The 15219-nt window shown below is 41.2% G+C and overlaps 1 protein-coding gene across 1 annotated transcript in view; it reads right to left on the bottom strand.

Annotated features, from left to right (window-relative positions):
• Positions 1 to 4311: 4311 nt before the first annotated feature.
• Positions 4312 to 15219, bottom strand: part of Arhgap28 (Rho GTPase activating protein 28) — a 162504-nt gene continuing 151596 nt past the window's right edge. Inside the window, exons 15-18 of the mRNA XM_013027159.1 lie at positions 12578 to 12634; positions 10920 to 11044; positions 7697 to 7761; positions 4312 to 4986 (exon numbers count right to left, since the gene is read on the bottom strand). Of these exons, the coding sequence (XP_012882613.1) occupies positions 4892 to 4986; positions 7697 to 7761; positions 10920 to 11044; positions 12578 to 12634 (342 nt within the window). The 3' untranslated portion in view covers positions 4312 to 4891. The remainder of the gene's footprint in view (positions 4987 to 7696; positions 7762 to 10919; positions 11045 to 12577; positions 12635 to 15219) is intronic.

The raw sequence follows: 15219 nt of genomic DNA, 5'->3' as shown, positions 1-15219 counted from the left end.
TGTTGCAGTCCATGAGTATGAATGCTGTACCTATGAATATGTAGCAGTTATACATCAATCAATAAAACAAATTTCATGAAGTACAGAGGAGAGGATAGGCTTGAATGTGTCCTTTACCACCAGCTGGAACTGTGTTTTCAAACTTCTGCCCCCAAATTTGCAAGGGATATGCAGAACCTCTCCAAGAGACTTCCAAGAAATCACTCATAAGGTAGGGTTGTTGTTTGTTTTTTTTCATTGTAGGTGAAATGAGTTTGGGCATAAAGTTGTAAAAATGTAGGTGGGAATGAATTGAGTTTGGAACTTTTTTAAATGTGGCACTTTGCTAAACCAGATATAATTCCAGACTGTGATCTATTTGTTTAAAAAAGATTATTTAATATAAATACCCATAATCCTCAATCTCTTAAGATTGAGCAATATGCAAGACTGCCTTTAGGTTACCTTTCTGGCTACTTCCCGTGGTTAATGTGGTTAATTAGGAAGGCAGATTTTTTTATTGAAATAATGGTAAATGGATCTGAGGATGGCATATGCATGTTTTAAAACTATGATATGTAAGTTTTTTCTCCTAAAAGAGAAAGTCTTGGGGCTGAGAAGGTAGCTCAATGGTAGAGCACTTGCCTTCCATGCATGAGACCCTGGGTTTGATTCCTCAGCACCACATAAGCAAAAAGAAAGTGGCGCTGAGGCTCAAGTGGTAGAGCACTAGCCTTGAGCTGAAGAGCTGAGGGACAGAGTCCAGGCCCAGAGTTTAGGCCCCACGACTGGACCCCCCCAAAAAAAGAGAAAGTCTTTCCCTCAACTTGGGTAGAGGGATATAGACCATATGGAGCATTTCCTAAGACTCATCCTCCAGTATCAATTGAAGAGGAATCAATTGAAGAGGAAATACTGGGAATTTGAACTCAGGACCTGATGCTTGCTAGGCAAGTCCTCTACCCCTGAGTCACACCTCCATTTTCAGCTTTTGGATGGTTAATTGGAAATCCTACATGAACACTACTCCAAACAAATTTGGCTAATAGTTGCTGATTTAATATGTCCTTTACCTCACTCCCTACCTGTCCTTGTCATGGCAGAAGTGCCTTTTGCACAAGACCATCCTCAGACATTTCCAATTGCAAAAGTGCCTCTTCCCAGTACTGTTACACACTCGGAACTGTTAGACACTGTGACAGTCTCTGTAGCTTTTCTCTAATTTTCTTTTTTGGTGTGACTTAATTGCCATAGCCATGTTCTGCTGAACAGTGAGGGCTGAGAGCAGAGTCCGTGTGAACTTTGCGATAGGAGTGAACACACAATATGGACATTTTCCAGTGAAACAATTCTGTCATCAAATCACACTTTTAGAAAAGTTCCTGAAAGAAAAAAAATTCTAATTCGGTGTGTGAATAAAATTAACATGCTTGAAAGAAACCACTGTAATCCCATGTCAAAATACCTTTTTTTTTATTAAGTGATGTATCTGTGGGGAAGAGTTGAAAAATGCCCATTGGGGACTATCTCATCCCCTAGTCTGCCATCATTTCAGGCAAGCGTACATGCAGGGGGAAAGAAGAGTTGCAATATGCTTCTAAGGAAGAAGGGACATTTTAACCTCCTGATATTTTGCAGCCAAGTGAACTATGTGACCAGCCATTGAGAATCCCTGAAAGTAGAAATGAACATTAAAAACCCAAAGACATGGATCTCCACATGGTTCGAAACATGTGACAATCTCTAAGCGACACAGGTTCTGTCAGAGATGCCAACACACCTCTGGAGTATTTCAGGTATTCAAGCTTTTACTAAAACCATCAGTAAATGTATATGATCAGATGTACCAGTGAAAGCTAACTGAAGCAATTTATTAAATACTTAGATTCAGGGACAGAATATTAAAGACTATTGCATTGTTTTCCCCAGAAAAGTAAGTGAGGTAGTTTATATTGTACATACACTGTAGAGAGTTGGCCTTCCAGGTTGTTCAAAGGCCACGGACTCCCAAACATCACTTTCCCAAGTGAGCTACTTCACTTCACAAGGGATCCACTGTCAAAAATGGAGGGAAAATGAGCCCGTTCCAGGAATTGTTCTTAAGTTAATCTCCTGCAATTCCTTCTTGGAGGGCATAGTCTCCAAATTGTGTACCAAGAGCACTTGGGATGGGGGAAGACAGTGAGGAGCCATTTACAAGCCATGTATCTGGCCTTCTTTTGTTTGAAAATGTGTTATTCATCAGGTTGGTTTACTGAACTTTTATAAATAACCCTTGATAAGGGAAAATTTCTTTCAATACTTAGGTGACAGGCTGTGTGTGTGTGTGTGTGTGTGTGTGTGGCCAGTCCTGGGGCTTGAACTCAGGACTGGGTGCTGTCCCTGAGCTTTTTGGCCCAAGGCTAGCACTCTCCCATGAGCCCACAAGCCACAACTCTACTTCTAGATTTTTGGTGGTTAATTGGAGATAAGAGTCTCATGGACTTCCCTGCCTGGGCTGGCTTCAAAGTGCCATCCTTAGAGTTCAGACTCCCAAGTAGCTAGGATTACAAGTATGAGCCATGGAGGCCTAGTGTGGCAGGCATTTTAAATTTAATTGTAGGGATTTTTTATTCTTTAAGAATAAAATCTGCAAAAAGAACCTCTTTAATCACACAAATAGTAGTGTATGTCTACTAACATTCTTCACTACCCTATTCATAAGCTTTAGTAAAGATTTAGAATAAAATTTCCATCCAATGATTTGACATTGATATCACCTTCCAGATTACACAGTAATCTAAAAGTTGCCATGTCCTTCAATAAACTGAAAGGACTACTGTTACTGAATTAGCCAAATATTTGCCATCTAAAACCACACAAAACCAGAGGAGAAATTCAGTTACTGTACTTTATACCTGTCATCTGCTGTTCACTTAATTTACACCATGGCAGGTTGGACTAGATCATAAAACTTTGGAATGAATGTACAGATTCTAATGCATTTGCAGTGAAAAGAAATGAAAACTAAACTAAAAAGAAGAAATTGATTTGTAAATTTTCTGTTTAAATATCACAGAATTGAACTATTTGAATGAGAAAAAGTACAAAAGATCAGCCCCTCTCACATACATACATGAATACAAGGTAGCTATTAGAAGGATTTCTTCCACATGAGGCCACAATGGTTGCCATTTTAGATGTGGGGATTTGGCAAGTATATAAGATGAAATGTTTAGTCCTTCTTAAATTGCAAGAATGACATAATTTCTTATGTAAACTCACATACCATCAGTATACTGAAAATTGATGAAAAGAAAAAAACCCCATAGGTCACAATTTCTAATGAGTTTTCAGGCAAAGGAAATTAAAATTCTCAAATGAATGACTCTTCGTATTTTCTATAAAAGTGTTGACAAAACCCAACAGGCCAGAAACACAATGGTCTGCATAGTGACTATAAATAATGTTTTGTATAGACACCAAGGCATGAAGGAGCATGGGGTTATTTCTTCTAGTACTCTTAAAAGTATTACCACACTGATTTTGTGACTTAGAAGACCGAGAAATGCTTTCTTAATCTGTAATTCCACTTTGAATTGCAAGGGAGACTCATGCAGGTCTTAGGTATATATATCTATTCTTGTGTATATTCTTGCATTTCTAAGGTTCAAATAACTCTATCAAAGTCTAAATCTATCAGACTCTAAATCTAGGGACTCCCAGCTAAAGCATGTGCTTGGGATAAAGGAGTCAGAGGTCTACTCTGCGGGCTCACCAGGCAATGACTCTATCTGCTGTCTCAATATGAAAGAGACCATGCAATGCCACACCATTCCTCAGCATACTTAAAAGTTGGAAACAGAAGGACTGTGTTTGGCCATCTGAGGATCTAGGACATGACTGCAGCGTTTAAATGGTGACATGTATTCAGCTTACAAATGCTAATCCACAGTGCCTGGTTAGTCTATAATGACCGAATCAAAACAAAAATCTGCTTTTAGGACTTGTAAGACATAGTTTTAGTGGCAGTCTTGGAAGACAGCAGTTTTGTCTTTTTAGGTTGGTATTGCAAAGTGCTTCTCTATAGTTATGAAATGTAAAATGGGGCTCTAAAAAGGAAGTTCATTCCTGGCACCTCGAAGGATATGGAGCACCGTAAGTTGGTGGGAAAGTCAAGGTTCTTTGGCTGTTGACTGCTGTGGAAGCCCCTTTGTCTTTGGACAAATAAGCTTCACAGCAGGGCCTGGTGCTCACAAGATGGTTCGTTATGAAACCTCCATTTTCATTCACTGGCCAGAGAAATATGCAACTGCTCCAGGACCCCAACAGTAAACCCATGGAAATCCAGATATAATAACACTTTTCATCAGACTGAAGTTCCTCCTCCAACACAAGCAATATTGTGTGTGTCGTGTTAGAAACTGATTCCCTTTGGAGAGTAGATCTGGATTCTTTGTAGGACAGAAATTAAGGCTATTTCTGGCATTCTTGCTCAAATAAGGTGAAATGGGTATAGAACAAAGTATAAAAAAGAAGGTCTCTTCACGTCTTGTGTGTAGTGGCACAGGCTACAGCAGGAAGTGCTGCTGATCCCCAGCTGTAGTAGGTCCAAGTTAATATCTGCTGCAAAGTCAAGGGAAGGCAAGTGGTGGTTCTGTATTCCATATGGGCCTTTCTTCTGGATGGACCACGCCTCCTTTCCTCTTCTCAAGGAAAACCGATGAGAACATCTGGCTCCTAGTGTGGGCCAGCTACCTTCCATAGTTCTTGTCAACAGAGGTGGAGACACCATCCTTCAGGAAGGCAAATCACAGAGAGGTCTACAGGAACAAACCGGTCAAGGCAGTGTTGTTTTCCCCCACCAACCAAGCCAGGATTTTTTTTTTTGTCATATAATACATGACAATAGCCATTCTGGGCTTTTTTTTTTTCAAAGTCTTGGTTGGGGTTTAATCACCCATTCTGCATGAGGATTTACATGATACACGTCCAATATGTATGCATCAGGATCCAAACAATGCTGTCCTAAAATAAAGAGAAAAGCCAATAAGGTTTTCAGGAGCATAACCTGTGTTCACATGTGTGTATATTCTTGTATTTCTAAAGTTCAAAAATTTCCCTTTCCTATGTACACATGTTAAAAGTTTTCCTAGCAAAGCCTTCTCTCCTTCCTCTCCCCCCCCTCCCTCTCTACCTCCCCCCTTTTCTCTCAGGACTGTAAAATAATCTCAATAAATCTCCTATGAAATTAATTTACTGTGGGTAAAATTGACGTGTCAAGCAAAGGAATGCTGCTCCCTAGCTTCACTATATTAATTCAAAATATATGTAAAGAATTTGTTTATACATGATATATATCAAGAACTATGATGATAATTTATATGCAAATATAGTCTACCATATTATTTTTTTGTGTCAGCATGGGGGCTCGAATTCAAGGCCTAGGCTCTTAGTTTTTCTTCTCAAGACTGGTCCTTTACACTTGAGCCACAGCTTCACTTCTAGCTTTTTGTTGGTTAATTGGAGATATGAATCTCACAGACTTTTCTGCTTGGATTGGCTTTGAACCAAGATCCTTGGATCTCAGACACCTGAGTAGCAGGTGTAAGCCATTAGCAACCAGCCCTTCAATGATTTTACAAATAATAACAACTAGGAATAGAGAAGAGTCAAATCAAGTGTCATTTGGGAACAGGCCATTTCTTGCTTTACCTCAAAATATGCTTTATTCTCAAGTTCTGCCCCTAGGCAGAAGAGTTGTCAGGTGCCAGTTACTACTGTAGGCTGGGGCTATAGCAAGGATCACTCAGCCTCAGACACTGGCCCTCAGGGTGTTTGCATAGCAAATAAATATGCTCAATAAAAAGTAAGTCAGAGGGTGGTAAGAATGTTAGAGAAGAGCAAAGCCAGGAAGGAACATGGAGAGAGTGAAGGAGCCACAAAGCCTCCACTAAGGAAGTGATACATCAACAAAGACATGGCAGAGGGGAGTGGGGAATGAACCAGAAGTCTTGGGAGAAGCCAGAGCAAGTGTAAAGCTCTTATGCAGAGGTGGTGACTGCATGGGACAGCTAGGAGTCCAGGGAGTGCTCAGGATGCAAGTTGAGGAGGTGTGAGAAGCAAGTGGATTTAAAGCAAGCAGACAGACAGAGGAATCTGTAAGCAAATCCAGTAGTTCACAAGAATTCAAAGCCCAAAATTCACACACACAATTCCAATGAGTTGTGTCCTCCACCTCCAATATGGGGAGGCAGAGAAGTTGAGAAGGAATAGGCAAGAAACTCTGAAGTGGGATACGAATCAGAAGCTTAGACTGTCCTTGAAACCAAGTGAAGAAAGTGGTGTTCAAAATCAAAAGATCAACTCAGGCAGCGGAGTGAGTTAATCAGTTCCCACAGAACCAGTGAGTTATTTCTGAGCACAAGACTCCTCCAGGGACCTCGACAAGAGAGTGGAGCTGGTGAGGTGCTGAGGGGAGGGCTGGTCTGGGAGGGCTCAAGAGAACCATTTTGGGAAGAGCTAGGAGTGCAGACCCCTGAGGTGTGCTGCTAACAGAAAGAGGGAGGGGACTTGAAGGTGGCTCAGGCAAGTTTTGTACAGGAGAGAGAGCTAAGAATCATTTATGAGAATGGAAGAGCTGCAGTTGGGGGAAAAAACTGTAGGTGCTGGAGGGAGTGGAATAGAGCAAGAATTGCCCTGATTGTGCACAAGAAGGCTCCCAGGCAGCAGAGAAGAACCACTGGCTACCGTGGGTGCACTGTGGAGCTTGGAGGGTATGGACAAAGGCGCAAGTAGAAGGGATTTTCTTTTCCTCCATCACAGCAGGGAAAGGGAAAGTTGCTGGTGTTGATGTTAGTGTTGATGGTGGTGATGTGTATGTGTGTGTGTGTGTTAGTACCGGGGCTTGAACTCAGGGCCTAGGTGCTGTCCCTTAACTTTTTCCTTCAAGGCTAGTGTTCTACTACTTGATGTCTACATAGTTTTTTGTTTTGTTTTGTTTTGTTTTCCACTGGTCATGGGGCTGAACTCTGGGCCTGGGCGCTGTCCCTCAGCTCTTCAGCTCAAGGCTAGCACTCTTACCACTAGAGCCACAGCGCCACTTCCGGCTTTTTTTCCTTTTGCTTATATGGTGCTGAGGAATCGAACCCAGGGCCTCATGCATGCGAGGCAATCGCTCTACCACTGAGCCACCTTCCCAGCCTGCATTCTACTTCTTGAATCACAGCTCCACTTCCACCTATTTGTTGGTTAATTGAAGATAAGAGTCTATGAACTTTCCTGCCCAATCTTGCTTTGAACCATGAACTTCAGATCTTTGCCTCCTGAGTATCTAGAATTACAGGTGTAAGACACTGGCACGTGGCTGAGAATAATGATTTGGGGTTGTGAGCTAAAACAGAGAAGTTAAACAAAAAGTAAGTGTGTGTGTTTGTGTATGTGTGTGTGTGTGTTCAGAAAATTCCCAGTTGTGCTCTTCGTTTTACACAAGTCTCCATAAAGACTTTAACATCCCAAATCTACTGTATATACACACTACAGCATTCTCATTGAAATTGTGAGACTATGGAGCCAAATCATATAACCACTCTTACATGAGATTTAACAAGTACAGAAAAGTACTGATTTTGACCTTTTAGCTAAGAAATTTGCAAATGAACCTTAACAATAATATCTATATATTTCATTTAGAGTAACCAAGAATATTTGAAAGTCAAAATTATTAGAGAATGCTTACCTATATTTCCTCCAACTTCATATAACCTTTGGTTCTGCATTTTAATACATTCAGATGAACTATGACTGAAATAAAATGAGAAGGCAATAGGTTTTAATCCTTTATCAAGATCTCAGCTAAATTTGCATATTAGGCAATAGAGCAGCAAACAAATCACTGTGCATTGATGAACTACATTCCATGCGATCTTTTAAAAAATTTGTTTATTGTTAGTATAAAGGTCATGAGATCATTTTATGACTGAATTTATCATATAAAATGGTTTTTGTTGTTGTTTGTTTGATGGACATGACCTGAAGTCCTGAGATGTTCATACAATTCTAAATCAGGGTACTTGGGGGCCAATAATAGCTGAGACACACCTGGTGCTAGACACACTTGTCACCCTATCAGGCAGGAAATCTGTATGTACAACACTGCCTTGTCATCAGCCACAATTCTCTCCAAAAGAAATCATTTCATTTCTGTATTTCTCTGCAGCCAATGCCACAATTGTAAGTCTGCTTGGTGCTTTGTGAACCATCTAAAATGCTTTCTTTGCAAGTCTGTATACTATAAGAAGAAAGTCAGAGAAAGTAATTGTCCCATTCAGTTTTTCTTTTTTCCATCCCAGACTCAAGTGCTGGTGAAAAGGCTCTGAAAGGCACCTGATCCCTATCCAAACCCAGGAATGGCTTTAAGCCTTGTTACCTCAGATTGTCCTCGTCTCTATGCTGAGAGAAAGAAAATGCTTGCCCTCTTTTTGTTTAGCTAGCTTTTTACTTGAGATGACTATAGATTTGCATGTTGTAGTGAGAAATAATACCTACATGGCAGGGTCTTTCAAAGTTGTTTCATAGGATTTGGGCCTTTCTATAGTCACTACTTCTCATTTTTTAGAAACATTTTCTTCTATAAAAGAACTGAGAGTACAGAATCTTCTGGAATGCAAGAAAGAACCTAGGAAGTATCTGATACCCAAATTCCTAGAATGTATTTCAAGTGTTTGTATGACTGCTTATGGCCTACTCTACATTATTTTAGATGCCGGAGTCAGCAGCAGAGGAGAGGTCAAGTTCAGATTCCCGTTGACCTGTCTACTCTTCTTTTCTAGCAAAGGCCTGTGTGTGTGTGTGTGTGTGTGTGTGTGTGTGTGTGTAATAGAAGTGCCAGTCACAATGATAAAACTTGATGGATTTTCAAAGTGAACACACTATGTGACCAGCCCCAGCATCCAGAGCTCCTTGGGAGCCACCAACATGTCATCTTGATCATTATGCCTTCTATCCCCACCAGAAAACCACCATTCTGACTTCTGACATCATAGACTATGTTCACTGGTGATCTTTTTGTTCAAATAACTGTGTATTCACAACTGGTTCTAAGACTTATGAAAGATTCTTGGTACTCCATATCCAGTTTTCACCAAGGGCAACATGATGCAAAACTACAGTATCACGTTACAATCAGAATACTGACACTGATAAAACTCCATGTATTCAACTTTCACAATTTTACTTGTATGCATAGCGGAAGGATTGAGTACTGCCTTATTCCCCAGGGTCAAGCAAAGCACCTGGTGTGTGCTCTTGTGCTTGTCTATAGGCAAGTCATTCTGACCTTGGGCCCCAGGAGACAATATCCCCCACACCCAGTTTCCACTGTGGGCCTGGCCAAGGACATTACCCTTGACATTGCCCAAGGAGACCATAGCCCATTTTTTTATTCTCTCTTTCCTTGGTAAGCCCTATATAAGCCCACCCCCAAATCCAGTCCCTTGCACAACCTCCAAAGCTGCAGGAAGGTCTGCGCCCCTCACTGTTCCTCAATAAACTGTCCTCGCCTGTTGATGATAGAGTCTGGTCTACTCCTTTTCCGTTCTCCTCCATTACCCCAAAACACAGAGGTCCCATGATTTCCCTTATTTGCAATAACTAGTATAAGTTTAGGACAAGCAGAAAAGGTCAAAAGCTCTGTACATAAAGACCAGATAAGATGATGTTAAGTGAAATGAACCCCAAGATAGGGACACAACTTTTTTCTTTCTTGCTATTGTTTTTAACATAACTAAAATGTACTATGTGATTTTTTTTTGTTTCTCTTGTATGTTCTTCCCCCACGGTATAACCCCTGTTTTCACTGTATTTGACGCAGAAGCCCTGCATCTTTTATACATACATTTTTCTAATTCGGAGAGGGGAAGGGAAATAACAAAATGCTCATACAAATGCTGATACAAGGATACAGGTTGACCTACAAGACACTAAGTTGAAAACAAACTTTACAACTTGGGGGGGCAGGGAGGAGTTGTGGAGGGAAGGGATGGTAGGGGAAAAACAAAGGAGGATGTAACAATGCTTAATAACAAATGTACTCATTACCTTACTCATTTAACTGTAACCCTTCTGTACACTATCTTTACAGTAAAAAATAAAAATTAAAAAAACACACAAAAAAACAAAGAAAACCGTGTGTGTGTGTGTGTGTGTGTGTATACTAAGTTCAATGCAATGTTATAAGGACCTCTTTACCCACTACCACAGTTCAGTCCAACACCATGGCTCCAACACCTGTGCCCCACACCCTTTCCCCTCCTACGCCCCTCCCCTGCCAGACTCCCTTCTTTTCCCAGACCTATCTCCTCCCTCTGTCAACTTTACTGTCACTTGAAAAAAAGCCATACCAATGGAACCACATCCAATATCTACACTTCTACAATGGGCACTTTTTGTTCAACAAGACTACTCCCTTTTAAATGTAATTGGAATTGTTTTTAAGGAGATCCATGACTTTTACTAGAAGCTATCCAACAGATAAATTTTAATGAGTGTTTCTCAGTATTTGAAAGCCTACAGGCATATGGTTATCCTTGAGTAAGCATTCCTGGAAAAAAAATTATTATGATCGATGCTCTTTTATGGTAACTTACAGCAGATATGGAAGAACAGATCTGATCCTGAGAATTATTAGCAGCTACGGTGTCCTCAGGGAGCTGTAAATTAACTTGCCCAGCTTTTCATTGTATTAACAGGGAAACCTCACTGAGTAAATGAAGCTACCCAGCAAACAATCCAGGAAGAATCCCATTTATGGAAATCCATTTACAAAGCAGCCTTTGTTGCTCACAAACCTAACACCAAACTACTTTTAGCACGTGTAATTCCCAAACTTCTCCAAAGGCCACAGCTGGAGGTCCCTGGGAAGTTACTGGCACAGAGAGTGACCCTCATTTCCATCGGCTCACCTGTTCTCATACTGAAATTTCGCCAGTATATCTTTGGCTTTGGTTTGACTGTTGAGTTGAATGGCCATGGAAACCTTGGACAGAAGTGGAGCGTGGACTCGTATGACCCCTTCTGGTACGTCCGACTGCCAACAAGGAAAAATTCACAACACTGTCAAACTAGGATGAATGGCAATTAGGGGCTGCACTTGAGAGATATGACAATCAGAGGTGCGTGGGATTAGGAAAAGGTATACGTGACACATTCAGTGGAGCTGGGCGATCTTCCTTACCTTCCTTTTTATAAGCAGACCTCACTGTACAGCCTTAAACTCATGACAGGAGTAAAATGAGTCTGTCAAAAATCCAATGTCTCTGCCAATGTCTTCATTGAACAGTGACCCAAATAAGCCTACTTTAAGCAGGATTCTGTCCCTAATTATTTTGAGAAGAGCAACTCTTTAGAAATTTTAGGGATCAAGTGGAAAATAGGACTTGGCTAACCAAGAATCTTCCCTTTGCTAGTGGCCTTGAATGGTCAGGCCAAGTCAGCTTCCGCACAAGCACTTGAAATCTGTCCTTTAGAGTGTGTTGTTACACCACACAGCTCAACACCAGGGGCTGCTTGCTTTCCTAACCCATCACCAGCATGGGGACATCTGAGCTTACAGCTAAATGGGATAGTCAGACTGGTGCTGTCTCCTACACAAATTTCTCTCATTAGAATAGAAAATTCTCTTTGTTTCAAAATCTTGACTCACTGAAGCTACTTGTTTTTTTAAGTACTGAGGTTTTGACTCAGGGCTTCACACTTACTAGGCAGGCAGTCTACCTCTGATTCATGCCTCCAGCCTTTTTTTAATGCACTATTTTTGGAGATAAAGTATCACTTCTTTTCTCGAGCATATACCTAGACTGATCTGCCGGATTCAGGCTTCTTAGAATAGCTCGGATGACAGGTGTGCATCATCATGCCCAGCTTCTGTGGAGATGGAGTCTCATGGACTTTCTGCTCAAGCTAGGCTGGAACGGCAATCCTCCCCATCCCAGCCTCTCGTGTGGCTAGGATGAGCAGTGAGCAGCACTATATTCAGCTAGGGCTTAAGAAGAGGTCTTGAGAACTCAGGCTGGCCTCAGATTGTGATCCTCCTGTTCTTAGCCACTCAAGTAGCTAGGATTACAAAGCATGGCCCACTGCTCCCTGGCAAAATGTTAAAAAAAAAATAGGGCCAGTTTTTATGGTCTGTCCTAATACTTTTCCAAGAATGAAGGCAGTATTCTGGGAAGTGGGTGTTAAGGGATCTGGGTTGGGGAGAAGACAAAGTCCCTGGCTGACTGCAGGCAGAACTGACTCCTGAAACACTCTTCTCATCAGCTCACATCCCTCCCTCCTAGCTTCCTAGAAACATCTGAAAGATAAATTCCAAGTCTAATGCTACCAGTCTGATGATCACAACAATCCCATCTCCCTTATCACGTCCATGGCATTCATAAGTGTGGAATGGACACCTACTCACAGACTGGGAATCGTGAGTTCAGTAACTGTATCACTCTTTATGTTCCACACTGCAAACACCAAGCCTGAAGACTAGATTATGTCCACAATTACACAGGAATATGATGGGCGGGGGAGTTAATAGTATGTGAACGGGGGAGGGGGGATCTTTTTGTCCTCTCACCATTCTTCGTGAAGAGGGTGATTTCTGCAGTACCTTTGAGGTCTTGGGGCTTGTAACCTAAAGAAAACACATATAGTCTTTAAAATAAATATAGAGAAGGCAAGTACTTAACTGCGTTTTTAGAAGCATGATCTAGTATAGTGTGTGTTGTGTGTGCACCAATCCTGGGGCTTGAACTCAGGGTCTAGGCACTGTCCCTAAGCCTTTTTGCTCAAAGTTAGCACTTTACCTCTTAAGCCACAGCTCTACTAGCACTCTACCCCTTGAGCCACAGCTACACTCCTGGCTTTTTGTGCTTAATTAGAAATAAGAGTGTTACAGACTCTTCTGCTCAGGCTGGCTTTGAACTGCAGACCTCAGATCTCAGCCTCCTGAGTAGCTATGATTACAGCTACCACACTCAGCTCCCCCCACTCCCCCTCCCCAGTGCCCCTTGCTCTCTTCTTCTTTTCTCTCTCTGCCCTTCTCTCTTTCTCTGACTCTGTCTCTCTCTCTGCAGTACTGGGGTTTGAACTCACAGTCTTGTGTTTTGGTAGGCAGGCACTTTATCACTTGAGATTAAGCCTCCAGCCCTTTATATTTCTGTCCTTGAAACCTAACCTTCCCAATCTCAGCCCCTTGAGTAGTTGGGTTTACCTGACAATCTGGTAAAACCTTTACGGAGACACCCCATCACCCCACATCTATATACTCATGGTTCAAGTGTCTTTGTGAGAAATGACATATAAACAAAGTTTACTTATGAGTGAAAATCATTCATCACAATAGCAAAAGACTAGACACCATCTTACTGCTCAACAACCTGGGTGGCATAGATAAATTACTGGACATCTGGAGAAAATTATGCAAAAACAGCAAAGAAGCAGGATCTGTGGGCTGAGTGCTGTATGAGTAAGTTGTTATACTATTCAGGTAATAACCAGAAAAAAGTCTGTATATGGTCAGTATCTGTGCAAAATTTTCCCCAAGATATTTTCCACAGTCTATAGAGGTTAGAACCTATGGATCCAGAGGCTCAACTGTGTTCATAATTGCACATGTGTGCACATGCATGCCTTCATTGCTTACATTAGTCATCAGCAATACAGGAAGTCAGGCATGTTTTATAAAGTTTCATAAAGTCTTTCCAACCCTTTAAATTTATAATTTGTTACAAATTGTATTCTTAAATGATTATATAACGTATATTGTTAAAGTATTATCTTCTACCAGTTTTTACCTCAAACTGGTAGACTCATTTCATTGCAGCCCTGCTCACAAGAGCCAAGCTATGGAACCACACAGTTGCCCCATAATTGATGAGTACATCAAGAAAATGTGGTAACTAGATACACAATAGAGTATTATTAAACCATGAAGAAGAATACAATTATGTCATCTATAGGAAAATAAATGGGTCAATAAAACATATTAGGTGAAGTAAGCTAGGTTCAGAAGCACAAAGGTCATAGGTTCTACCTCATATGTGGCTGTTAGTCCTAAAATACAAACATATAGGATTATATGTGTGTGTATCTATGATCAGTCTGATTAAAGCGTGATATACAGGTATGAGATCCCATAATGGAACCTCTTTGAGCAATTAACACACAGCTTAACAAAACATTAGGAAGTTGAAATATGTCTGGGCTGGTATGGAGGTTATGTGAGGTGATGGATGAACACAGAGGGCGGATATAGTCATTAAAGTGGATGTTCACTGTAGCACTATTCATCATAGCCAAGTGTCAACTGAAAGAGAAAAAAGAAGAGTGGAGAATGATGGGGGTGGGGATCATGACCAACATGAATTCTATAGATAATGGACATGTTAAAATAAACCCCCTGTGATACAGGTGGACCCATTGCAACAATGAGATGTACAAGAGGTTATGTCAAAAAACGAACTTTACAACTTTGGGGGTGGGGAGGGAATGGGAAGGGATGGGAAGGGGAAACAAAGGAGGAGGCAACAATGCTTGATAAGAAATGTACTCACTACCTTGCTCATGTAATTGTAACCCCTCTGTACGGTATTTTCACAATAAAAAAATGAACAACCACTTGATGTTAATTTTTTTGTTAAAAACAAAAGGAAAAATAAGAATGGACTCATTATCCTTGTACTTGAAGTCATTTTTGCAAATTACCAAAAAGAGAAGAGACACATCGTGACTTTGCCAAACTCATTAGCAGTAGGCTCTCCTGCCTGACTGCCCAGCATTTACTGCTGCCTTGGTGAACTTCCTTTTCCCCTCCCATTGCTGTCCATCCTTCAAGATGCAGTTCAGACAGCACTTTCTCCATGAGGTGATCCACAGTTCCCATGCCTGAGCCGGTTATTCTACTTTCTGTGCTACTGAGCAACTGCCCTAGTATACTGCTAAGGATTCAGGGCCTTTAAACCCTTTACTTCCTAAACTTGCATATGTCCTTTTTCCTTTGTGTACGGTAATACTGGGGCTTAAACTCAGGGCCTAGGCACTGTCCTTTAGCTTTTCACTCAAAGCTAATGCTATACCACTTGAGCCACAGCTCCACTGTAGCTTTTTGCTGGCTAATTGGAGATAAGAATCTCAGGGAATTTTCTGCCAGGGCTGGTTTTGAATAGTGATCCTCAGATCTCAACCTCCTGAATAGCTAGGATTATAACACGTGGCTTG

This window comes from Dipodomys ordii, unplaced genomic scaffold (genome assembly GCF_000151885.1).
Source record: "Dipodomys ordii isolate 6190 unplaced genomic scaffold, Dord_2.0 Scaffold100, whole genome shotgun sequence".
In the NCBI taxonomy this organism is placed as follows: Eukaryota; Metazoa; Chordata; class Mammalia; order Rodentia; family Heteromyidae; genus Dipodomys; species Dipodomys ordii.
The sequence above is the reverse complement of the archived record's forward strand: the minus strand, read 5'-3'. Positions and strand labels throughout refer to the sequence as shown.